Source organism: Camarhynchus parvulus, chromosome 20 (genome assembly GCF_901933205.1).
Source record: "Camarhynchus parvulus chromosome 20, STF_HiC, whole genome shotgun sequence".
Lineage (NCBI taxonomy): Eukaryota > Metazoa > Chordata > Aves > Passeriformes > Thraupidae > Camarhynchus > Camarhynchus parvulus.
Window position 1 is genome coordinate 4,183,502 of NC_044590.1, and position 24,830 is coordinate 4,208,331.

At 42.6% G+C, this 24,830-nt stretch overlaps 1 protein-coding gene across 2 annotated transcripts in view; it reads left to right on the forward strand.

The window, feature by feature from the left end:
* CDH4 (cadherin 4) overlaps nucleotides 1-24,830 on the forward strand; it is a 416,711-nt gene that overhangs the window by 121,578 nt on the left and 270,303 nt on the right. The window contains exon 1 of one of the 2 annotated variants that reach the window (XM_030963159.1): nucleotides 16,941-17,014. The exons of the other annotated variant lie outside the window; for it this stretch is intronic. Coding sequence (XP_030819019.1) covers nucleotides 16,969-17,014 — 46 coding nt within the window. The 5' untranslated portion in view covers nucleotides 16,941-16,968. Of the gene's footprint in view, nucleotides 1-16,940; nucleotides 17,015-24,830 lie in introns of those variants that run through there. 2 annotated transcript variants of the gene reach the window in all.

Consider the following 24,830-nt stretch of genomic DNA (forward strand, 5'->3'; position numbering starts at 1 on the left):
GAAAATCTCATTTCCAGGGAATGGGGAGACTGATTCTCAGGAATCCTCAGGAATTCTCAGTAATGCTGGTTCTCTGCACTCCTGGGTCACTGATCTGCAGCCTTTGGTTGGCTGTCTCCATCTGAGCCTTGAACACTGTGTCGTGGTACAGAGTGAAAAATCTCATTTCCAGGGAATGGGGGAACTGTTTCCTGCATAGCATGACTAGAATGGGATGCATTCAGCTGTGTATGATGTGTGTGCAAATAAGGCTGAAGTAATAATGACTTTTCAGGAATAATAGGCTAAACACCCTTCACCCCAAGCTGCCACATTGATAGTGCCTGCTGTTGTTGTTAGACATTAAGCTGTTTGTCCCCAGTTAGAGTTGACATAATATGGGATCTTACTGTTTTCTGCTGCTTTGTGACTTCTGCTAATAAAAGAATTCTGACATGGTGCTGGCTATGATGAAAGAGGTCAAACTGTTCATGGTGTCTAAACAGAAGGCTCCTTACGTGGCTTTGTGTTTTCATTGTAGACACATTATTAGAGCACAGCTTCAGCTGCAGCAGTGTGGCACTTAGCAAACCCACAGTTTAGCATTATTTAGAAGCTGTGGCTCTGGAATCTGGTCAGCAGTACTCCTGAAAAGCAGTTCCTGGGTTTGGGAACTGGTTTTGGTGTCAGCCCTCTTCCGCTTCCCCACAGGTGTGTGCAAGGTCATGCAAAGTGCATGAAATAGTATTTACTTCTCTCAGGAAGGTTGGAAAGTGAGTTCAGGCAGAAGGCAGGGATATACTTTATAGTCACAAGATGTTGTAAGGGAAAGTGCTGCTCTGTCACCTGCTGTTGCAGTCACAAAAGTTTAATTTGATCTTTTTTAATATCATACCCAGGTGTGTCTGCCTTGCAATGAAGTGGTTAGCATAAATCTGCCATGTGCATTGGTATTTCATTTTTATTGGCTTTTATTTAACTTGGTAAAAGGAAATCTGCTTTTATTAATTGAATCTCTCTCCTTTCTCCTTCTGGCAGGGGCAAAGCTTCCCTTGGAAATTGCATTTAAGGGGGGAAACGAAAATCAAACAAACAAAAACCCAAAGCACTGATATGATTGAAAGCTTTCTGTGTTTCCCACCCTTGTCCTTGCTGCTGCCTGTAGCAGCTTTGTGGGCTCTCTGGGTGAGAGCTGCTGCTGCTGTGGGCTGCTCCTGTCTCCCCAGGTAACCCCCAGCCTGCCATGTGCTGACCTTTGGGTTTCACCAAGGAAGGATGCTCTGGCCATGCCCCACAGTCCTTCAGAGCTCCACCTGAATGGGACGGAGGTGCCTCTGAGCCTGCTTGTGTCTGGGTGTCTCCTTGAGCCTTGCTAAATACACTGCACAGGGCTGATGCCTGCCCCAGGTAGCTGGTGATAAATTTAAGAAGAAATGTCATTTAGAGGGAGCTGGCTTTTTGGATGATAATCTTTGGGTTTGTCCAGTGACTCAGCTGAGCTATTATGAACCCTTCAGGAGTGACTGCTACAGCTGATTGATTTTTTTCAGGGTAGCTGAGACTTCTGAAAGGGAGCGAGGAAGATTTGAATTCCAGCAGTGGCTTATTGTGCAGAGAGAAGTAAATATTGATACAGAATGCTTATTTACTGAGCAGGGTTAGTGTCAGCAAAATTAAGGTGTGTACTTTGCTCTTCATTGTAGAGAAGAAATAAAGAAATTGATGGAGTTCAGAGTGATGGATGTGGCAGTGTAATTCAGCCCTTTCCTGGGTTTCTTTTCTTCCCCTCTATTGAGAGGTGTAACTGGGCAGGGATTGGAAGAGATCTCCCTAAAACCTGCTGGTTTTTTGGTTTTTTTTCCTTGTGGGCCAGATGCCAAGTAGTACCAAGTTGATTCCGTTTCTAGAACGTGCAGCCCAATGGGATGTGGATGTAATAATCCTTTTCCATCCCTCCTTCACCTGCCAGGGGCTTGGGTGGCATCACCCCTCCCATGGGCTTCACAGGGGGGAAAACTGAGGAGGATCCAAGTGCATCCAAGTCTGCTGGCCTGTCTGAAATGCTGCCCTGCCTTGGTGCTGATGTGTCCTTTTTAGCCCAGTCTGGGTCACAGGGAGGAGGGCAATGGGGCAGAGCTGGAGCAGAGCCCCTCCTGTGCCCGTGGTACCCGGAGCACATCCCTGCTGGCACTGGGGTCTGCGCACATCCCACAGCCCCACAAACAGCTGCCCTGCAGCACAGGGGGGAAATAAAGACCAGCAACGTGCAACTTCTCTCCCAGCCAGCCAGCAATTGCTGCTGGATCAATGCTGTGTATTAGCAGGACTGTGCTACGAGGGGAGTTTCAGCAGCATTGCAGTGCTGGCACTTCCACTGGGAATTAGCACAGTCATAAATGTAGGAGAGCTTAAAAAAGGAGTAGCAGGGGAAAAGTATTGTATATCTGTTAATTATAAACCATAGATTGTACTCGCAGCAGCAGTGTTGGGAATGAATAGCTTATATTGTCCTATTTCCAGCAGCACTTTAGACTATGAAAACTGATTTTATTTTAAATGCTTATTTTATTTTCAGCACTGCTCCGCTCAGTTTGATCAGGGAAGGTTCACCAGCTAGTAATCATGTATAAAACAAAGCTTCTGACTCAGGGCTGGTGGTAGGAACCGTGGTAGTTTTATGATGATAGCCAGTAATTAAGGTCAGGGTTTCATTGTGCTGAGCGCAGTGAAAACACATGCAAACAGACTGATAACCTCAAATTGCTTCCATTGTGAAGAGCTGAATGGTGCAATTGTCCTTTTAAAAAAAGACAATCCACGTTGCTCAGGTTCTGACTTTCTCCATGTAACAAAAAAGAATCTCAGTAAGAAGAATCCAGTACCAGTGGATGGGGTGGGAAGAACACGGTGCAGGTGATGCTTGCACTGGAAAGGTTTTAATTATGCTAAAATAACACAGCACTCTCCCCCTCCAAAAGAAAAATTCTGCCTACAGTCAGAATTTCAAAGACACTTCTTTTTCTAACAACTCAGCCTCCAAAATTGGGCTGGCAATTAATTGTATTTGTACATTTTGAGGCTTAAAGGCTGATATTAAGCATCTGCTCCATTACTGTTTAGCTACCCAAACAGCTTCATTGTAGAGCTGAACACTTTATTAGTGTTTGTTCAGAGAACGTGCAGAGGAGGTTAGATAGCCTAGAAATTCTAAATGCTAATTTGTCATCACAGATTGTTTATCTACTTTTTTTATTCATGATAGAAGAGCATTTTATGGAGGCATAAAAAGAGATATTTATCACACATGCCCCTTCTTGGCTGTAGCCCATAATCACTCTAGTAGAGTTGAATATCAAGAGCTGGTTAATTCACAAATTGAGGTATTGACAGAATTTTGTACAACTTTTTTTTTTTTTTATTATTTCAGTTACATCTTTAATATGATTTTAAATAGCGCTGTCTTTCAAAATTTCCTAAAAGTAATTCCCTACCAAATTGCATGACTCCACTAAGAAGACTACTTTTCTGCAAAATTGAAATTACTTACATGCTTATTTCAGTGACTAGCTGCAAAATTATCAAATGATGTGTTTTAATCCAATTACATTCTTACTGGAGTGAAACTTGCCTAACACTTCCCATGTATACAGCCAGGGCTTTGGTTTCTGGCATGAATCCTGTGTTAGGAGCTCAACAGCATTTAAAGGCTTGTCAAGTTATCTGTTAATGCTTTTTTCAAGACTCAGAATGAGCTCTAAGAAAAAAAATTACTCTGATGGATTTCATATTACACTAAAGGAACTTATCAATACCAAAGTGTTACAAAATCATTCTAATACTCTTAACTTTTATGGTGTCCATGTGAAAATACACATGAGGGAGGTGTGGACAGGGAGAAAAAATTCATTGTGGTGGCAAGATTTCATATCTTTAAATAAAGTTTTACAGTAAAGGAGAAATAAAGGGTGAAACATTGATTTTACAGTATTGTTTGAGAGATGTGCAGCTGTCCAGGGTGTATGGTCTCTAAAAATTTTGGGATGTTTTGTGAGGGCATCTGGTTATAAATCTGTGTGGTCAAAAATCTGCCTCAGAAATGTAGAATCTTATTATGGCACATTATTTTTAAATAGCTTGGTGCATGCATGTGCTTTGCCCTTATTTTCAGGGCTTTTTAAGGGTTCAAGGCTATTTTAAGGACTCTTGACCCTGTCCATTGGTAATTTTGGCAAATTCAAATAAATCATTCATGCGAGTATTTTGTGTGGTGTGTGCCAGGTGGTTTTTGGAAAGCTTTAGTAACAGTTGTCCTGTCATACTCATCAATGTGCTTTGCTGAAAAAACATCCTGTTTTTCCAAGCTTGTATCTTGAATTTGCAGTTTCTAAGGTCTTCTGCACCTGCTTTGGTGCAGAAACTCAACATTTGCTCCACGGCTGGAGAAGGCAAAGGATCAACTCTTTCTCACAGGAGCTGCAACCAAATTTTCTTAGTCTTTGGGAAAAAAAAGCGTGTTAACATCCATGGATTCTGTTGTGAGCACAAATTCAGGCGAGAGCTCATTTTTCTTGGATTTTGCTGTCACTTCCTTGGTGCCAGTGCAGGGCTTTGTGTAACCGTGGTAAGGAAAAGTAACCCAGACAAAAAAATCCCCAAACCCTCCTGCAAACCATCTCTGCCCAGTCTGGGGACAAGGCTGTTGTGCAGATGTGACAGATGTGACTGTGGCAGATGCTCTCCACAAGCCCAGGTAACAATGTCAGTCCCTCTTCCTCCCCCACCATCACAATAACCCCCTTGTAGGAGGCCCCCAGGTTTGTCAGGCACGATTTTCCCTTCAGGAAGCCCCACTGGCTGTCATCAATCAGCTCTGTATTTTCTGTGAGCCTGAACATAGTTCCCAGTATCTGAAAGAATTATAATGAAGAAGAGCTAATTATGAAACAGGTAATAAAATAGCTTATTCAGGTGATGCTGTTTTATTACCATCTCATTATGATTAAATAATTCCTATTAAGTTCTGGATCAAAGAGAAATTTCTCACAGGAGAGTTTACAGAGTAGTTTAATGGAGTCTATTTATTGTGTAATCCCAGGGTGAGTATTGGCTTTTACACTGTCATATTAACTTATTGTGACAATTCTATGCAGCACTCCCCTACCAACACTGGTGAGTGTAAGGGTGAGATTTTTTCCTTTCCTTTTTTATAACACTGCTGTCCAACAGGCTGTAGAATGGTTACTTTGCAGGAATGTTTTGATCCTGAGCTTCTCTGGCTTTAAACAAACTGAACTGACAATAGGCTGTCTTAAGGCTGAGATTAAAGAAAAATTTCTAGGCAGCTTTTCATGTTGTTTGTGCTGATACGTGGAAGGATAGAGGCATGGGTTCTGCCTATCAAGGAGACAGAGCATTTGACTTTAAAACTAAATAAAATCCCTGCAGAACTCTGTATTCACTTACTTCCTATGCATGATGAGCTCTTGGCACTTTATTTTTCATTTTGTTTGAGGGTTGATGTGGTGTTGTGTTGGGTTTTGAGTGTGGGGCTTTCAGCTTGTGAGGTTTTAAGCTTGTGAAAGCTTCTCGTGGGCTGAAATGTGACAGTTCTGCTGTGTGACATGTTCAGGCAGCGTGGCTGTCTCTGGCAGTCTGGGGCTGGCACAGCCTGGCAAGGCTGGACACGAGATGTGGTGGTGATGGCTGCTGAGAAAATGCCACGAGCAAAAGGAACAGTGAGAGTGTGAAAAAGAGAAGTCACTGCAAAGGCACAACCCAGACAGGCAGGAACAGGAGCTTGCCTAGGTTTGTTTGCACCTGACATGCCACATCTCAGGGATCTGTTCTCCTTGCCAGGAGCAGTATTTACCTGGCAGCTCAATAATTCAGGGTCCCATGCAGTGTCAGTGTCATCGTGGGGTGACACTGGTCCACTGCCTGCTGGATTTCACTCTTGCAACCAAATAAGTTGAGTGGGAGTCTGGAAGGCTTCAAATCACCTTCACAATCAAGGAGCAGCAAGCTGACCTTCAGGATTCCCTCATCATAAATGGTGTTTTAACCCTCCAGTTCATGTTCTAACATATATGTTAGAACATGGCCCTTTTCACATTTAATATATTATTTTTTGTAGTAAATTCTGTAACTTTTTAGTGTTAGAAAAAAGCAGCCTGAAAATGAGTGGTGTAGATTCCTGTAAGATAAAAGGCAGTTTCAAACATTCCCAAGAATTATGTATGTTGTGTCTCATTTTAAGTCACTGGAATGATTTTGAGGGGAACTGACTCATGATGTTTGAGTACTTCAGGCTGAAACACTGGGCCTGGAACCAATACCATGTGATGGATATGAACCATCTTCAAATGAAGAAGAGCTATTGAAACACTTGGCACAAACATTTCACAGTCATCTTGATTATTGGAAATGTTTACACACATTTTTAATGTAGAATTTCAAATGTATGTGCAGTTTGCTCTGTTTGGTTCATAAGCTGAGAAACAAATATGTTTTAATGGAAAAAAAAAGTTCTAATGTATTTGCCTTGTAGATGAATTTGTTTGGGAATAGATCTTGCCTTGTTGTTTGTACTCCCTGTTTCTGGAGATCTGGTTTCCCTTATTCCCTGAGGAGGAAAGGAATTATTCATTCATTTCCTTTCATTTTTTTTAATTGAAGATTGCAGCAAGGAGATTGTTTAACTGTACTCAATTTATTTTCAGAGCTAATTATTGTCTTTCATCCCCTGTATTACAATTACAGCTTGCTGGGTTGGGGCAGAGAGAGGCAGGCAGAGGTTTTCACATGTGAGGAGCTGTGGTGCATTTTTTCACCCAGCAAACCCTCCAAGCACCTTTGCACACCTATGAGTGCACTTCTTTTGATGTGGCTGCATTAATTAGGGCCACAGCTCTGGGAGCCATGTGAGGACACAACGTGCCACACCATCAGGAGATCCTGATGTGATCCCAAGTCCTGCCCTGCTGCTGGATCAGCTCTGCCAGGGCAGAGCCAGCTGGAATACACTCCTGTGCTGCACAGCTAATCCTCTAAAAAGGGCACAAAATTAACACTGAAGCCAGGCAGAGTTTGCACACTGGAAACGTTTTCAAGCTGTGGTTGTGCTCCAGCTCTGGTTTGAAGAACTGCAGTGCCACGCTGAAAGCTCTGCAGGTCAGCCTGCACCTCCAGAGCACAATTCAGCCCTTGCTCAGCTCTCTGCTCCCCTCAGCAGAGGCTCTGTTCCTGCAGAGGATGAGCTGTGTGCTGCCCATTCCCCCCTTTTTCCCAGGGCAGGTCCCTGTGCTGCTGTTGGGATTTAATGAGTCAGATGTGTGAGTGTGGCTGTGCTGCCCTGTCACTGCAACTGCCTGCACAGATCTGGAGCAGTCACACACAGCTCATCAGCTGCTTCCTGGGCTCATTTCTGGATTAATAACTTGTGTGTTGTGTTATTTGATTTAGGGCTCTGGACATAGGCTCCAAGACCCACTCTAGCTCCTCCTGTTAGAGGTGCATCACATGGACTCCAAGTTTGATTGTGGGCTGGGACAGGTTTTGTGTGGATGTTGTGGTATTTTCCTGGGGGTCTTATCATGGAGTAAGCCTCTTAAATTTCACCCTTTATTGGGTGAAAATAAAGAAAAAAGTGCCTTTCTTTTGTGTGTGCCTGTCCTGCAGTGAGGCAATGCTTGCTGGAGGGTCCTTTGGCGAGTGTTTTGCAGCCAGTGAAAGGTTTGGAACATGTTGATTAATTAACTGTCATAATTTGGATGGAGCTTTGCTTCGTCCTGGAATCTTGATCCATTCTCACCAGGTGCAAATGTGTTAGCCCAAAATGCCAGGTGAGAAAGCAGCCTTTCTGTGAATGGAGACAAGGGAGACTTGGGGGTTCACTGAGTGTTGTGGGGTCTGCTCTGGGTACTCAAAAAAGGAACTTGATTAGTCAAAGCTGAGGGCCTCAAAATATAAGCATCTTTGCAAATCTCTCTCTTCAGCTTCCTTTGCTGCAGCTTCAGAGCCATAAAAGCATAATTGCACTTCTTTGCCTCTCAAGGGTGCTGAGAGAATAAGTATTTTGTGATCCAGCAGATGGGAGCCTGCAGTAGGGCAGTTGGTGGGAGTGGGATACCTGGCACCATAGGGAGGCAGCCTGGAGAGAGCTAAACCTCAGATTGTCAGGAGAAAGGATGAGGATGGAACTCCTGGCAGCTGAGATGAGGGGGACCAAAGAGCCCCCATGACTTGGCAGGAGCTCAGGTTAATACTGGTTGAATAGAGCTGGGAATTGGACGTGGTAACTTCCTTCCCCCAGCATCACTCAGGGAAGCATGATGTTTTTAAAGGAGGATTTAGATAAAATTGCTTATTAGTAAAGTGAGGATTATCCAGGATTTTAAAGTTTGTTCTTATCTCTAGTGTTGTTCAAGTGTGCAAACTTGAGGATATTTCAGCCCTTCATCATGGATCTTCAGCTGTAATAAGCCACAGACAGTCTTAGTGGACTGAAACCTGTCTGTAGCTTGAGGGCTTTGCAGCTGTGGAAGATTCAGGATAGAGCAGGAAGAAAAAGGGCTACAGACTTTATAGAGAAGAGAGTACAATTATAAGCCAGGGCATCTTTCTTATTGTTCTTTGATTCTTTTCTTCCTTTCTTCTTTCTGGCATCAAATGGATTATTGCCATTTTAAAGTGCATGAGTGAAATGGGCCTTATTATCATTTGAACATTTTCTTCTCCCTTGAAGTGTCTCTCACTTAAACCATCAAATCCTGACAACTTCTCCCCATATCCACTTTTGCCATCATCAGTCACTGAGTGTGTGTGACACCAAAAAGGCCTCATGGCTGTGTGAGCACGGGGAGGTTTCTCTGCTTCTGCTGGTGTTGCTTTGCCTTGCAGTCCCTTGGAACTCTGCCCCGTGCTGAAATAAAGGTGGGGTGAAGTGGAGGTGCCCTCGTTCCCTTCCTGAGTGGTTTTGTACTGCTTGTGTCACATGGAGCTGTGAGTCTGTCAGGGCAGAGTTTCTCCTGCCCATCCCTGGAGATGTCAGAGTTGGGCAGTGCTGGAAGTCATCCCTTAATGGATTTGGGGATTTGGGGTCAGTTCCTTTGCTGGAGCGTTTGTGGGGCAATGCAGCATTTGTGGTGTCCCATCAGGAAATTCAGCTGGCAATCCCTTTCTGCCCACAAGTTTGGCTGCATGACTAACATGAATAATTGATTTTACAAGATGGCAAACAAAGCACATTCTCTGTTTGGATTAACATGCTTTCAGAGTTTTTTCTCCATCTTTTGTTTTTCCTCATGTGAAATGAGGTGGGAGAGAGTCCAAAACCAACAAAACTTGCCAAAAATATTGTGAGGGTGGGACAAAGAAAATTTGTGCCAGACAGCCCCTTCCATCAGAGCTTATACAGGACAGTCATTTTAGACACTTGTGGGAGAAGTGGTGAGGAGCAGAGCTGTGCAAGGATGTTGTGCTTGAAGGATCTCTTTGTCCTCTGCGTCACCTACAGGCACAGAGCTCAAAATCTCAAAGTCGCTGACTTGCCTTTCCCTTGTCCTTGAGTAAGCCTGGAGCTCAGCTCTCTCCTGTCCTAGGAGATCATCCTGATTTCCACATCCCTGAGGATCGAGGAGGAGCAGAAGGTGCTGGTGGCTTCTCCTGCTGTGCTCAGATAAAATAATCAAATTCACTCCCTCTGGGGTTCGAGTGTGTTATATTTGGACACATCTCAGTGGGTTGAGCACCCCTTGAGCTGTTCCACTCTGCCATGGATACTGAGAGGAGTTCAGGCTTGTTTAAGGGGCACATTTCCCATTTTTCCAGCCCTTTTCTGCACCTGCCCTGGCGCCGTGTGCGGCTCACAGCTCCCGTCTGGCGGGCGAGCGCGGGAGTTCACAGCTCTCCCTAAAATGATGGGATGTTATTTCAGCCTTGGCAGCAAAGCAAGCTAGAAAGTTAGGACAGGAAATACCAGGAGAAGAGAAAACAGGGATATGTGTCTTTTTTAAGGCTGCAGCTCCTGCTGGCACAGCTGCTGTGGTGGGGAAAGCTGCGCTGCTCCTGGCTGCCCATCTTGTGCCTGGAGGGAAGAGTGTGCTGTGCCAGTGTCCTGCAGTGCTCATCCTCCTCCTGCCACCCTCTCACCTCACACTGGTGCTGCCTCTGCCTTGGAGAGGAGCAGGGTTGGTGGCAGAGCCACTGCTGTGGTCCTGGGGCCCTTCCCCACTCACAATTTCTGTGTCGCTCCTTCCATTGCTGAGGGCGCGTCTTGTGGGGCAGGGAGGAAAGAAATCTCCACTTTTCAAGGTAGAAAAATCAGGGTGAATTTCTTGCTTTCATGTGGCATAACCCAACCAAGGGAATGTTGCACTGCCACTGTCAGCTGCTGTTCAGCTATGGCTGCTCAATACGTGACACTTCTAAAATGAGAATTTTTTTTAGAAGGATGATTTGAATTCTGTGTCTCTGCTTCCAAGAGTAAGCTTGAATTTTTGTGCTTTTTTACCTTTTAAAGCTAGCACAGACTTTGATTGATATAAATCCAGTCTGCTTCATTTAATGAGATGCACAGGAGAATGAAGGCTGCTTTTTAAAAATTTTTGCTTATTTTGTGTTTCAGCATTGTCATCCTGTTTCTACTTCCAGCTGATAATATTGATTTTTTTTAGAAGTTTATATTTCATGTTACATGCAAGTGCATTGGCATTCCACTAATGTAATATTAATGGATTATCTGTGGATTAAAAATATTATTTAGATTGTTATTCAAGGAGGGCCTGTTGGCAGAATTTACAGTGCATCTCTAAAGAACACTACAGCAGGAAAAGAAAGGGAAATGCATAAGCTGATCAGGAAATAAAATAGGGAGATGGACAGTCTGCTGATGTCACAGGGACAAAGCTTAGCCTCAACAAAAATGAGAATTCAAATAATTTTTTGAGTTTATGAACACAATCCAGTTTTGTAGAGGCAGCTACGTAGAATTTTAGGTTGGGTTATTTAATTTTAATAAGCAGCATTGATGCTGCTTCTACTATTCCTACTACTATTAAATCTTGCATTTTACCCTGTACTTCCTTCTCTTGTGGGATCCATTCATTAAAAACAGGATATCTACAAAATGCTGTGTTCTCTGAAGATGACCTCCAATATTGTATTATATTAATGAAGTTATATTAAGCCATGTGTTCATTTCTTCCTGCTGTGCCTTTGTGTCCTGGACACTGAGCAGGATCCTGAAATAGTGATATTCTCCCCTCTTGCTCCAAATCCCAATTTTTCAGCTCTGTCCAGCAGTAGCAGCATTACATAGACATGTGCCTAAATTTGATGGTGTAAAGGCTGGAATTCCTCAAAGCGTAAACTTTACTTGGTCATGTTTTTCTCACCATTTTGCCTAGCTCAATGTTTTGACACGTGCTTTTGTCTCATTAATGCCAGTGGGGTTTAGGCATGTGCTTCCAAATCCTTTGCATGGACATTCAGCTATCACTGAAACAGTGATTCAGGGCAAAACCAGTGCCTGGTTAAAAACCACAAACAAACAGGAAAACCTATGAGTCCTTACAGGTTTATCATCATCAAGATTGGAGTGAATTTCTCTTTGTCCCTGTAATAGTTATTTAGCTGGTTTATAAATTGGGGCCATGCTGTAATTTAGCAGGGGAGGTGCTGACCATCAGCAGGCGCTTGAATTAGGAGCAGATGTTGCTGTGCTGATGGCAGAGTTTGCCTTTGGTCCTGCCTGTCAGCACTGGAAATGAGGGGCCTCTCTCCTGGCACAACCCACCAACAAAATGCAAGTGCTGCCCAGAGAAGGTCACCAGCCTGCACAGCAGTGTCCAGCAGCAGAACTTTGCTGAACATTCAAAATAGGAAACAATAAATAAAACATTCCCTGGGTGAGGGTGGTCCCGTATCTTTCATATTCCTTGGAGGTAACAGTTGCTATGGCAACTCCTCATTTACTTCCCTTTTTTTATTTTTTCCTCCATATATTGATAATTATATTAAGCAGCACATAAAGGCTGCTGGCTGCTGCTGTGAGCTCTGCACTGTTCCATTTGAAAATCCACCCTTTCACATGTTTGTGGCTGTGTGCTGTCCCCTCATCAGGGACTGGCTGCTCAGGTAGCCCAGAGCTATCACAGCTTTACAATAATTGTGTGTCTGGGGTTGTGCTCCTTCCCAAAGGCTGCCCCAGCACCTCCTTGTTTCTCTTCTGTGCTCACTGCAGGACTAGGAGTTGCTTTTGGAGGTGTTCTTGGAGCTGTGCCCTCCATAGCCCTGCTTGCTGCCTTTCCATCTGCTGGGCTGGGGGATCCTGCACAGCCTCACTGGGAATCAGAGCTGGGAGGAGAACATGAAGCTTAGACAGGAATCTGAGACAGGTGGAGCTGGGCTGGCAGATGTGTAAACTCAGTGTACATTCCTACATCTGCATCCCCAGAGTGTAAGGCTGTGCCTCAGTGTTGTATCCTAGTGCTTGCTCCTTCTGGGGGCATCCCCTGTGAATATATGAAAGAGAAATTCTGCCCTGGGCCCCTCAGGACACAAACCTTCTCCCAGTTTTGGGGCTGCACTGGCAGCAGGGGTTTTATCTCCCATTTGAGAGCCGTTTGCGCTTGGTAAATATTCCGTGCACTGACTTGGACCACACTTTGCACTTGTCTCTGCCTCCTCTGTGGGTGCAAGTACCCGTTACCACAGTATGATGGGGTGTAAAATTGTTGTATATATTCTCAGCTTCATGGCCAAGTCAGCAACCTTAATTGCTTTGGCAGCCTTCCAGCAGCCCAGGGATTGAATGGCTCTGGCATTATCACACTGACTTGCAGTTGCATGAAGTCGTAATCAAACAGGATATTCAGTTTAAAGCTCTTTGCCAATCTCTTGAAAACCATTTTGTCTCTGTGCATCACCTGCCACGACCAACTTCTCTTCCAAAAGGAGGTGCTGGGAGTGGGAGTGTAGGAAGGGGATTTGGCCATTTTGTTTGCACAAGATAACTTGTTAATTGTGTGTACCTTAATACCTTTACACTTGGAAAAGTTGTGGTTTCAAACTGAGAGCCTGTCAAGAGGGGTATAAAAAGGGGTGTGTGTGTGTGAATTTTCACCTGCTCATCAGAAGCAGCAAATTACGAGAGGATTATTTAAAATCTGTTTGCTTTGTGGGTTTTTTAGTATCAGGTTGACAGATATAAAAGTGGATGTTTTGGGTTGTAAAGTTTCTAGTGCTGAGTTTTAATGGTGCTAATTTCATCAGTTTGGGATTCTTATGTTACTTTCTCTGCTGTGATACATTACCCTTGTGACAGTGCAAACACAGAACTGTTATCGTTAATTTTTGTGATAAAAATAAATTGTAAAACATTTGTGATTTGTTGCTGCTGAGAAAGAAGGCTGGGATATTGTAGTGAATGGCCTACTTACATCTATATGGCAGAATAATGCTAGACTGAAATAATTTCTTAAACATTCTGTCATTGCATGTAATCTTGGAAGTGTAAATTGGCCTTTTGTAATGTTTATTTCAGTTGAACTACAGAAATGGTACTTTTTTACCCCAATCCTGCCCCATTAGAGACACAAACACAAGCCTATTTATCGTAGTGTGCAGCACTAATTTTTTACAACTGCTTGAATTATGCTAAGTGGTCTTGTGCAGTCTGAGAAGCAGCAGCAGAGGTCCTGACCTTGCTTCTTTCCTCGATCAGCAAAGTTGAAATTAAAATATCAAGAGAAACAATTTCTGCAGCAAAATTGTAAAAGTTAATAGAGTTGACTCTACTTTTGCATTCATGTTCCTGTTAAATCAGCTCTATTCACATTATATTTCTGAAGCACAGGAAGAAAAATGAAGCCACTACTTTTTTGCTATCTTTGATGTAACAGATAAAAGAAAACAGAAAAGCTTTAAATTGAATTTACTAAGTGGGTATTTAATTTGCATTTAATGCACCGGGTATTGCATGTTAATCAAACTGAAGATTACTATTAAAATATGCATTTAAGGATGAGCTGCTGTGTGTTCATGACAGTTGTTGCCCAATGTGTTTAGAAGAGCTTTACCATACAGGCTGGGGGACAAATCCCATGGCTGGTTTCTATCCAGCCAAGTCTGATTTGGTAACAGCATGGTTGAATTTGCTCCTTTGCCATAATTCAGCAGAGTTCCTTTTAATTAAAATCAGGGGATGGCCCACAGGCTGGGACTTCTCAAAGTGGGCATGAAGGGGCTTTAGTATTTTATTTGTTTGGGCCGTGGAGGTGCCTGTGCCCTCTGGAGTCCTTGCACAGGGGATTTAGGTGCCCTGAGCCCCTCCTGCCCGACCACCCATGGGATGAGCTCAGCACCACTTCAGAGCATCCCAAAGCATGGTCTGCTTGTTTTAATAGTGTGGGTTGTGCTGACAGAGCACAGGGAAGGGCTATGTAAGACTCCTCTCCATAATGTGTAGGCTCCTGTGTGACCAGATGCAAAAAGCATGCAAAACTGTCAGCCTTGAGTAGGGCACAGTAAATTTTGGCTCATGTATAACAAGCATTATCCTTTATCTCATGCAATTGGGCTGAAATAATTCTGGGCTATAACGTGTCAGGCTGCTGCTGATTGTTGGAGAAGGGTATTCCTAGAAAAACATGATTTAAGAAGACCTGGTAGTCTGATAATATGCATTTTTAAGGACATTTGTGAGAAGGGGAAATTGCACTTGTCACCATTTGGATCAATACTTTCAACAAGTAATAATAAATGCTACTTACTGCTACTTAGGAGAGCATAATTAGTATTCAGTAAACCAATATTAAAATGTATGCTGTGCTTTAAACTGTTTGACTGTATTAGCATTTAAATACCCTATTGTGTATTTGCTATTTCTTCTGTTCTTATAAAACTGTATTCTCCAGAGTTCAAAATGATTAATTTCCTTTAGAATATGTACAATGCGAGGATTTAACAATTCCTTGTATTTAATAATTGCTCAGTAGCCAGGCTTATTATTTCACATAAGCACTTGGGTACAGAGTCATCCAATATTAGGTCAATCATGCTAATAGGGAAATCTGCATAACACATTCCCTGTGCTCCAGGAGCACAGGGGGAGGCTGGGTGCAGGGTGGGAAGGGCTGCACCACGCAGGCACCGGGAGCATCCCTCTCACATGTCAGCCTTCATTTTCTGCCTACCAGAACAACTGACAGCTGGATCAGGGCCTTGATGTGTCTTCAGAGAGTTTTGCCCTCCTTGGCATTTGCAGACAATTGTACAGCTCTGTCTGACAAGCAAAACCTTTTTTTTTTTCCTATTTTCCTTTTTTTTTTTCCTATTTTCCTTTTTTTTTTCCCCAGCAAACTGACTCTCCCTCTACTTGCTCTTGCTTACAAGCAGCAATTCCTTCTCGTGCCCAAGGGGCATCAAACACCAACAGGATTTTAACTCTGGCTCCAGGTTTAGCCCCTGCAATAACATGAAGGGGCTTCCCTCCACCATAATACTGTAAAAATTTATGGGAAGTCCTGTATAATGCCTGGGAATTATATTCCCTCTTTGTCTACCCCCCTATATAATCTCACCTTTTTTTCCTTCTGCAACTGTGAATAAGTTATTAAATACATGGCAGCTGAGCTGGTAAAGTGATTTACATCCTGCTTGCAGGTCTAGCCTTGAATATGATTAGTGTGCCTGTCTGAAAGATGGAACTGAAAAGGAAAGTTCTTTGAAAAAATGTGATGAGGCAACTCTTTTGTTAGCAGAGGGTGTTGAGAAAATCTGGTAATAAAAATGAACGTTGAGTTTGGCTGGCTTGAGGGCAGAGTATTGTACCTACAGGCTATTCTAGGAAGCAGCTTGCTCATCTCCATGTGGCTTTCCATGAGATGGAGACCAAGCAGTTGGAGCTGCCCTGGCCATGGGGACCAAGCATCTCTTGGTGCTGGAGCAGCTGTGAAGGGAGGGAACAGGGGCCAGGCAGGGTCAGCAGTGCTGGCAGTTTATCCTGACCAATCTGTCTGATCACTGAAGAAGTGATTAACCAAAACAGCGTCTTTTGCCATGCAGGCTCTGCTGTGGTTGAGGTTTGGAGATGGGGATGTTTCCTCCAAGGAGACTTGTTTCCACACTTCAAGAAAAGTGATTTGATTTTTTTAGCAAGATACAATTAGTGATTTTTAAGAACAGTGTCCAAGCTCAGCAGTTTTTAAAATACACTAAAATCCATCTTTTCTTTGATCCAGACATACAAGCAGTTGAAAAGAGAATTAGGGATGGGATTTAGAAGGAATGGTTGGGCTTAATAAAGCCACAAATTTATTAATGTCTCCTGCCTAGTGTTTTTTTAAAGGATGATGTGTGTGAATTAGGTGCTCCTGCTGTACCGTGACACAGGCTGGGCTCTCTCCCATGTGTGTCCTTGAATCTTTCACCCTTTCTGCCAGAGGGACAGGACACTGGGGGGACAGCACCACTCCCCTTCTTGCAGACTTTTCCATGGACCTGGTACTGCAAAGGCCCCCAGGCATAAATGATTTTGTATTAATGTTCTCCTGAATGATAGAATAATGAACCTCTGGGTCTGCACCTTTTTGAGGCAGTATCATTCCTGGGCAGTTCTGTGGAAAGCAGAACTCTGTGTGAGTCTGCGCAGGACTCACCCTCACGGGACTGTGCAGAGCTGGGGTGTCCTGAGGATGCTGTCCAGAGGGGAATCAGAGAATCAGGGTCTCAAAACACCCTGTTGAACATCAGCAGTACTGGGGGTTGTAAATGAGTGTGGAAATGCTGATAAAATCTCCTGCCCTGCCACAGGATATTGACTGCTCTGTGCATCCGTGTGTCAGGGATGTGAGACTCCCTGCTCAGATAAGCCTCTGAATTTGACTTTGTGGACTGAAAGTGTAGCTAAAAACCACCCACAGCCTTGCAGTAATATTTTGTTTTTTATAAATTCAGGCTTCCCAGGCTGTGTCAGTGTGTGCTGCTCAGATGGATGGGCTGGGCAAGCCTGCTCTCTGCTGCAGGGGCAGTACTGGTAAGTGCTTAAAGGAGCACCGTGCATCCTTCTTTATCAAGGGGATTGCATCTCCAATAAGAGCAGCAACAATAGGAGTTGGGCTGATATTTGATTTGAATGAGAAGGATTTCTTAGATCCCTTGGCCTAGCTAGGAGATGAGAGATAAGCCTTACAGAAGAATCACACACGGTCTCTGAAATACCCAGCAAAACTCCCATCCCTCTCCCTGTAGGCTACTTAGCTGAGAAACTCAGCCCTGCATCTTGTGTAGATAAAATTGCTGTCAAATCCTTCTGAACTCTCTCTGCTTTCCGAAAACATGTCACCGAGGTGGAGATTTAAATCCAGCTTTTAAACTTCAGCAGGACTGGTAAAAACACACTTTCTAACACATTAATTGGTGAATTACAATTTATTTCCTGTAGAAGTGCATATTATCTTCTCAATAATGCCACATGAAACTCTATAATTAGTATTGTTATGGTGAATTCTGAATTGTTAATGCCTTGGTGCCTACTTTAGTGCCTTTGCTTTGGGTCATTTGCATCTCTGGCAGGAAGTTGGGGTTCTGGTCGTGCCACTTCAGCTTTACTTTCTTTTGCTTTTTCTTTTTTCTTTACTTTTACAGTGATTGTAATAACTGTTGGTTGAGAATCTGCTGGAATTGGGTTTACCATTGTCCTTTAGGAAAGGGAGGGTGCCTGTTCATGGTAATGGACTTGTTAAAGGCAGTGAGACCACCAGGACACTGCCTGCTTTCCATAGTTTATCTGAATTGTTAGGATAGACCATTGATTGAGGCAAGAAATTACTATTATGAGTACAATACTTTGTATTGATGATGATCTTTTGTAATACTTCACACTGTTGCAAAATCCCAGTATCTGATGACTTTTATACCTGGCATTGCCACTTCCGGTAGTTTTTCAAAGGTATTTTGCAGGTAGTGAACTGAAAAAGGTAAAATTTTCATTTGACTGTTAAGGACACAGAGATGAAAAATGCAAAAAATATTCACCCTTATAATGTATTTATTAAGTAACAGCTATTGAGTTTGATGTCAGGGCAGAAATCCATCTTTCAGCCCAAAGACTGGAACTAGCCATGGCTTTTCTGTTTTGCTGCAACAGCAAGCAGATTTATCAGGTTAAAAACCAACCTCCTGTACAGAGTTAGTTCTCAGTGTTCTTAAACTCTGTGTCTTGAGACTCAAAGTCCTCATTACCGTTCTGGTCTTTGGTACCAACATCAGCAAATAAGACAAGGCCAATATATTTTAATTATGTATTCCTCATCATGACAACGTTCTCTGTTCTCCTGTGGTCAAATGTGGCACAAAGCACGCAAATCACATTGTGTGATGTGCTCATGCACTGTTAACCCTGAGCAGGGTCTCTAATTGCAGGCAGTAATTAGTATCAGGTTTTTATAGATCTGTGGAGTATATCTGTGGATATGTGAAAAGGAGAATATAATGTTGACCAAGTACACATCAGTTTTAAAAGAAATATTTCTCAGCCTTTATAGTTCACCATGTTGCCTGTTAGGATTGTCAGCTGCAACAATTAATTTGGGCTTCAGGTGAATTAATGTTCCATATTTAATGGACAAAAACCCAAACAGACAAACCAGAACAAACTCCCAGATTTGGTTATTTCCATCCACTTTCTGTCTGGCCCTTGGGAGTTCACCCTGCTATGGATATTAATCCCTGGCTTTGAAATTGCAGCTCCGAATGGGGGAACCAGTTCCATGCTCTCAACAGATGGCAAATGTTTTCATCTCCTTTTTTTTTTGCTAAGTAGGTTTTAGCCGTAACAGGTTTTTTATGTTATTTCTACCAAATTTCCTTGGATGCAAATACTGTGTTTTTATTTCATTTTGGTTCTTACTTGGCTGTAAAATTCATCTTAAATAATATGGGTTATGCTTGTTTTAATTTTCCACTATAATTTTAACACAGCAGCTTAAAATATATTTATGATGCAATCCAGTGTTGGAAAATGAGCTGTAATGTACATTATAGTTGGTTTCCTACAATGTAAAAATATCTTTGCAGTTACATTCTGAAGGAATAACTGTCCTTAGGGGCTAAAAAAGCACACACAGTTTACTTTGTTTCGTAAAGTTAATCATCAGAGCTCAAATGTAAACTTAAAATGCATTAAACACTGAGATAAAATGTAAGGAGTATTTTGTGGTTTTAAAGCCGTGGAAGATATTGCAAAACATTTTACGGCGGAGAGAACTTTGTATTTCCTTGTGTGGAAATAAACCCTGAAAAATGATGGTCAGGCTCTTGTGCTGGCCCCACATAAAACTGTAGTGGCAGAACACCACTCAGTGAATGGCACCATTTGGGCTGAGCAGCCAGCCAAGGAGGAATGTGCTGAATCCCTAATTTTTATCCAAGTGACTTCCTACTTTAGCTCTTTCCCCTATGTCTTATCCTCAGTTTGTTGAGAATGTGGATTTCACTGTTGTGGCTTTTTTAATTCAATTTTGTTTATATTTTAAGTGTATTTTGCAAATGGAGAGGAAACAGCAGAAAGATGGAACACAGCAGGGATTTCACTTTCATTTTTTTTACCCTGTGTGTGCATTTCCAGGCCCGTTGGTAGAAATCCGCCCATGCAGCACTTCCAGTGTTGGGCCTCCTCCTCTGATTTGTTTCCTGCATGATTTGTGACTCATTCCTTGGTGTGAATAATTTGAATTCTGCTTCTTGCCTAGAGAATTCGGGTAATGTGCCTTCAGAATGAGGTCAGTTCTTCAATGGGGAAATACCAGCTAAAAGAAATGGCCTTTTGGTCAAGACCTACAAATTGTGTGTCACAAAATACTTTATTCTTGGAAAGTTCTGCACAGATCAGCTGTAACAAGAGCGAAACAGGATACACAGGTTGGCTAAAGTGTATTTAAAATAGCATATGAGGAAAGGAAGGGAATAATCTTTCTCAAGAGATGAGCCCAGCAAGCAGGATGGCATTGTTAGCGTGGTGAAAGGGATATTTCCCATTATTAACTGCATTTGTATGACATGAAATGTCTGCAGCTAAAAGCAATTTATATGTAACTTAAGGAATAATCGATATTGATTTGGAATGAAGAATGTTATGATCTTGTTTCTGAAAGATTCATGCAACTTGCAATTTTATGAAAACTTGATTCTATTACACCTTCCCTGCAGCAACAGACCATAAAGATTGATTATACATTAAAAGCAATATTTGGGTGAAAAAATATGCTAGACAGGTTTTCAACTATCTTTTCTCTAGTTGCCTTTGCTTTCCCGTCTCAGATGTACAAATATGAAGTGTTTCCAAGAGGGGCCACAAGCTTAGACACTGGTAGTATAATAATATCTAACACTTAGCATTTTACACCTTTGTAGCACTACACAAAAGAATGAATTCATTCTCAAAACACCTCTGAAAGAAGAACTCCTTGAATATTGCATGTGGCATTAACGAACAATCATATTTGTAACTTATTTTTCATTTTCCAGGAATAGTTGTTCAAACAAGTTCTTGCTTGCAAGGTGGCTCATGAATAAGAAAAACATTTGTAAATACTCAAGCAAAATACTCTATATGCTCAAGAGTTTGCATCAGTAGAATTTGATTGCTTTGAAATCTCTTTTGGTGATTAGGGAACAAAAGCAAATCCTGTTGTAAAAGGTTACTAGCACACAGCTCAAGGTGTAAATGATAGATACTCCACGTAGTAATTGTGGCAAGTAGAATGTCATGGGACCTTTGGCTGGTATATGGTAGTGCATAGGCCCATACTTTTTTCTAGTTGCTGTAACTTGTGCTTTAGAACCTACATTTTTATGAACTGCACTAAAAACCTTCCCCTGGCACACAAATAATGATGTGGTTTGGCTTGAAAAACTCACCTTCAGAGTGGGAAAGAGAAATGTATAACGATTCATCTTCCATTTCTGCAGCCAGCTAGAGGTGCAGGTTCTGGGAAAGGGAAACTTTGTGTCTTGCAGGTTTGGGGATTTTTGTTCAGGATGAGCTGAACCATCAGTGCTGCTTGAGTTGAGTGTCAGTGCAGGGCAACCACAGCAAGGAAAGGCAGCACAGGGATATTACAAAAAACTTCAGAATTTGGAACTTTGCTCCACCCAGTCTGTAGTTAGTGGTGCTGGTAGAAAGGCACTGTTTGGGGCTTCTCCCACAAATCAAAGTCACTGCTTAGGACCATCTGAGGAAGCAAAGAGAAATAATTCCTTTAATGTCCCAATGACTCTGAGTGAGCAGCTCAGCCCTGCTTCAATTAGCACACAGCAACAGGGCTTTTATTTCTCGCCTTTGAGTGCACACACCTTCTTTTAGTGCCTGCGTGTTTGTCCAGGATGGTTTTTGATGTCTCGTTTTTTTTTCTTCTTGATCAGTTTCAAATTTTCTATGTCTGGCACTTGGTGGGAGTTCCCTGTGCAGCAGCAGTGAGCAGACCTCCCATCCAAAATCCATCCAGCCTTCTCCAGTCAGGTTATTACAGGAAAACTCTTCCTTGACCTTTGGAGCTTGTGTGTTAAACAATTCATCTGAACATCCATTGTAAGGCTGTTGCTTCTTCTGAGGTGCTTCTGTACACGCTTATTTTGGGGCAAACCTGCACAGAAATATGACAGCAATCCCCTGGCTGGAGCTGGGGTTTGGGTTATTTGTTGTTGCTGCTGAAGCAGTGCAAGTTTCTGGGTAATTATTGGGACAAAAGATGACATTAGCTATTGCCACATAATGTGACAGCTGGTCTGGGTCACCTGCACCAACAGTGAGTGGGTGGAACAGAAGTGGTGTGCAGGAGGCATTGCCCATGTGGTGAGGAGGATGAGGGTTATTTAATAACTGACGCAGGAAGAAGTGAGAGCCTCGAGTGAATGTGGAAGGTTTCCAGTATCGCCAGGATTGCAGGGAACAAGACATTTGTACAAAGCCTAAATTGAGAATGTTCTTGGGAATTGAGCTTGTTCTCAAGTCGTCAAACCACGTGTGTCCTGCTCCTGCTAGTGCAGCCTGTTGTCTAATAAAGTTCATTGGTATTTTTCCAAAGAAATCCTGCTGACCACTTGCTGTAGACTGTGCTGTGCAATTGCTTGAAACCACAGTGTTCAATACTTGAAAACATTTGAAGTCCTAAATGTAGTTAGAAGTGTTTGTTTGCAGTGGACAAGGATTTTGCAGCAAACATCAGGGAAGGTTTTTATCAGGAGGTGCTGTTTGGCTGGTTCAGGACTTGAAGGCAGAAAGTGTTATCATGGACTCAGAATTCCAACCGGCCACTGCTGTGGTAATAGATTATAATATTAGAATGCAGCTTCTCTATGATATATAACATCCTTTTTTCCCCTGGTTTTGGGAATACCTGAATATTTTTACCCAATAGAGATGCTGAAGGGTATCCATTCTTAGGTGATAAGAGGATGGGGTTCAGAACCCAAATATCAGAGATCCATTATCCACACAGAAACTGCACTGCAGAGAGAGAAGCTATGCTGCCATCAGGCAGTTCCAAACAGATTTCCAGCTGTGACCATAAAAAAGGCAGGTTAGATGTAAATTCTGGGGTTTTTTTTGTTTTTAATGTGCTTCTCTGATATAACTTCCCAATTCTCCTCTTTTAGAAGTCCATTGCATTAAATTCCTGAAGAGTCTTATCTTTTACATTCAAATGATGTATTGGCTTGGAAGTAAATGCATGAATGTCAAAACAAATCAATGAAATAAAAGAATAATAGGAATGAATCAGGCAAACATCACTATAAACGGGAAACAATGAAACCATGGTCATTCCAATTCGACATCCATAAATTCATAGTGAGGCTCTGTGTGTGTAAGTTAACCATGCATGTAAGTGTTCTTAGGGTTGAGATCTGACTTAATTCTGTCACAGAAGTGCATCATTAAATGCATAGAAAAATTAAAGCACATGTGACAAAACAGATTAAAATGGAATAAAGTAAGCAAGACTTAAGTGTCCCCAAACTAATATTGTTGTGTAATTTGAGAACAGTTAGGAACCTATTTTTGTATGTGTAGTACTGTATCTAAGCAACATTCTTTTAGGATACTGTAATCGGGGAAAATAAGATTATCTTCTTCAGAAGTGTAAAATAGGTGGTATATTTTCCTTTATTTTTCAACTCCTTGAAGCAAGGTGACTGCTGACAGTCACTTGCTGTTATGGTGCAGATGGTTTTGAAGACACTAAAACAGGGGTCAGGAGACTGTGGTTCTCACTCCGTTAGTGACTTTCCAGGTTACCTTCAGTGACTTACTTCCATCTATTTTTTTTCCCCTCTCTTCTCTTTTGCTCTGTATAGGCACAGGTTTGGAGGGCATGGCTCCCTGTGGTTGGTTTGTATGGTATGTACTCTATGCTTGGCTCTTGTCCTTAGAATAGTTCCTGCTGTACTGCAGTAGTATCAGAAATGGTGTTTAAAATTCCTCTAGTATCAGAGCAAAGCTCAGCTTTGTTTCTTCATCACGTTTCCCAGGGAAAAGTGATTTTTCTGTAGGATCTTAGAACATAACGTTATCCTTGTCTTCCTCCTGTGGCAGCAAAACCCTACTGAAATTGAGAAAACACCAGGTCAAAAACAATTGGCCAAAAGCAATACAGACACAGTGCTTGGCAAGAATTGGTCCTTATGTTTTGGTAAATATAAGCACCATTTAGAGAGTCCACAACTGTAAAGCTGGGGCTCATTTCTAAGCTGAATTCCATGATAATCAAGTCAGTGCCAAAACTTACCTTTGAACCACATCAGGAGGAAGAAAATAGATGCTATGCATAGCAGTAGTCCCAGAAGCCTGGCCTGAAATACCAGCCTGTGTTCTAGAGCCCCACCAGCTTTTGGATGTTGTTAATCTTTCCCCTTTCTTTTCTTTTCGATTTTTTGAGGGAGGGGGGAGTGAAAATAAACCTATGAAAAGAGGTGGCTGTTGTCATGCTGGTCTGAGGTTTGAAAAATGTGAGTTGCTGGTGATTGGGCAGAGGCAGGATGGTGTGGGCTTTAATCATTCTCTCCCACCACCTCTGTGTGCCCTCCGTTTCCTGCAGAAGTCTATACCGAGTGACCCCAAGGCAGAAGTGATATTGTAACACCAGGCAGGGAAGTCTCAGGGATATAAACTATATATCAGGTGAGCACTGGCTGTACTGCAGGGAGCCCTGGACATGTCCAGGAGCATTGCTGAGCGTGTCACCTGCCTGTAGTGGTAAGCAAACTGCTGTCCCCAGGGTGGCTGCAGTGGGCAGAGGGGTTTTGGCAGCCCACTGACCCCCAGCTCCTGCACTAATCTCTGATCAGGAACCATCTGCTCGGTGCAGCCCAAGCGAGTAAGCACTTTTCTAACTGTCAGGGATGACCTGGAGAAACTCATGGGGGAAATAAAACCATCAGCCACTGATTGGAATACTGATAGCCATCATTTGGAGTGGTGCTGCAGGAAACCAAATTATGCCTGTGCTCCCTGCCTCGCTGCTCAGCAATATTGTCAATTTGAAGTTAAATCTTCTTGATCAATCCAGGCTCAATTTTCCCACCTTTTGTTGTATTGAATTATGTTTCCTAATGGGAACAGTCTCCTGTAATCCAGTGGCATGCATCACTCGGTAAGAAAGTGCAGTTACAGGATGTGGTGGTTTAAAAACAGTTTGTGTGTTTTCTTGCCTGACTTGGAGACAGCTCTGATCTGAGTTATTCTGCACGTCTGGAGTTACTTCTTTAGACTGCAAGGAGGGGTGGTAGTCACACCTGTGCAGCACAGGGAGAGGAAGCTGAGTCACTTCCATTGTACATGCAGGAGACATTTA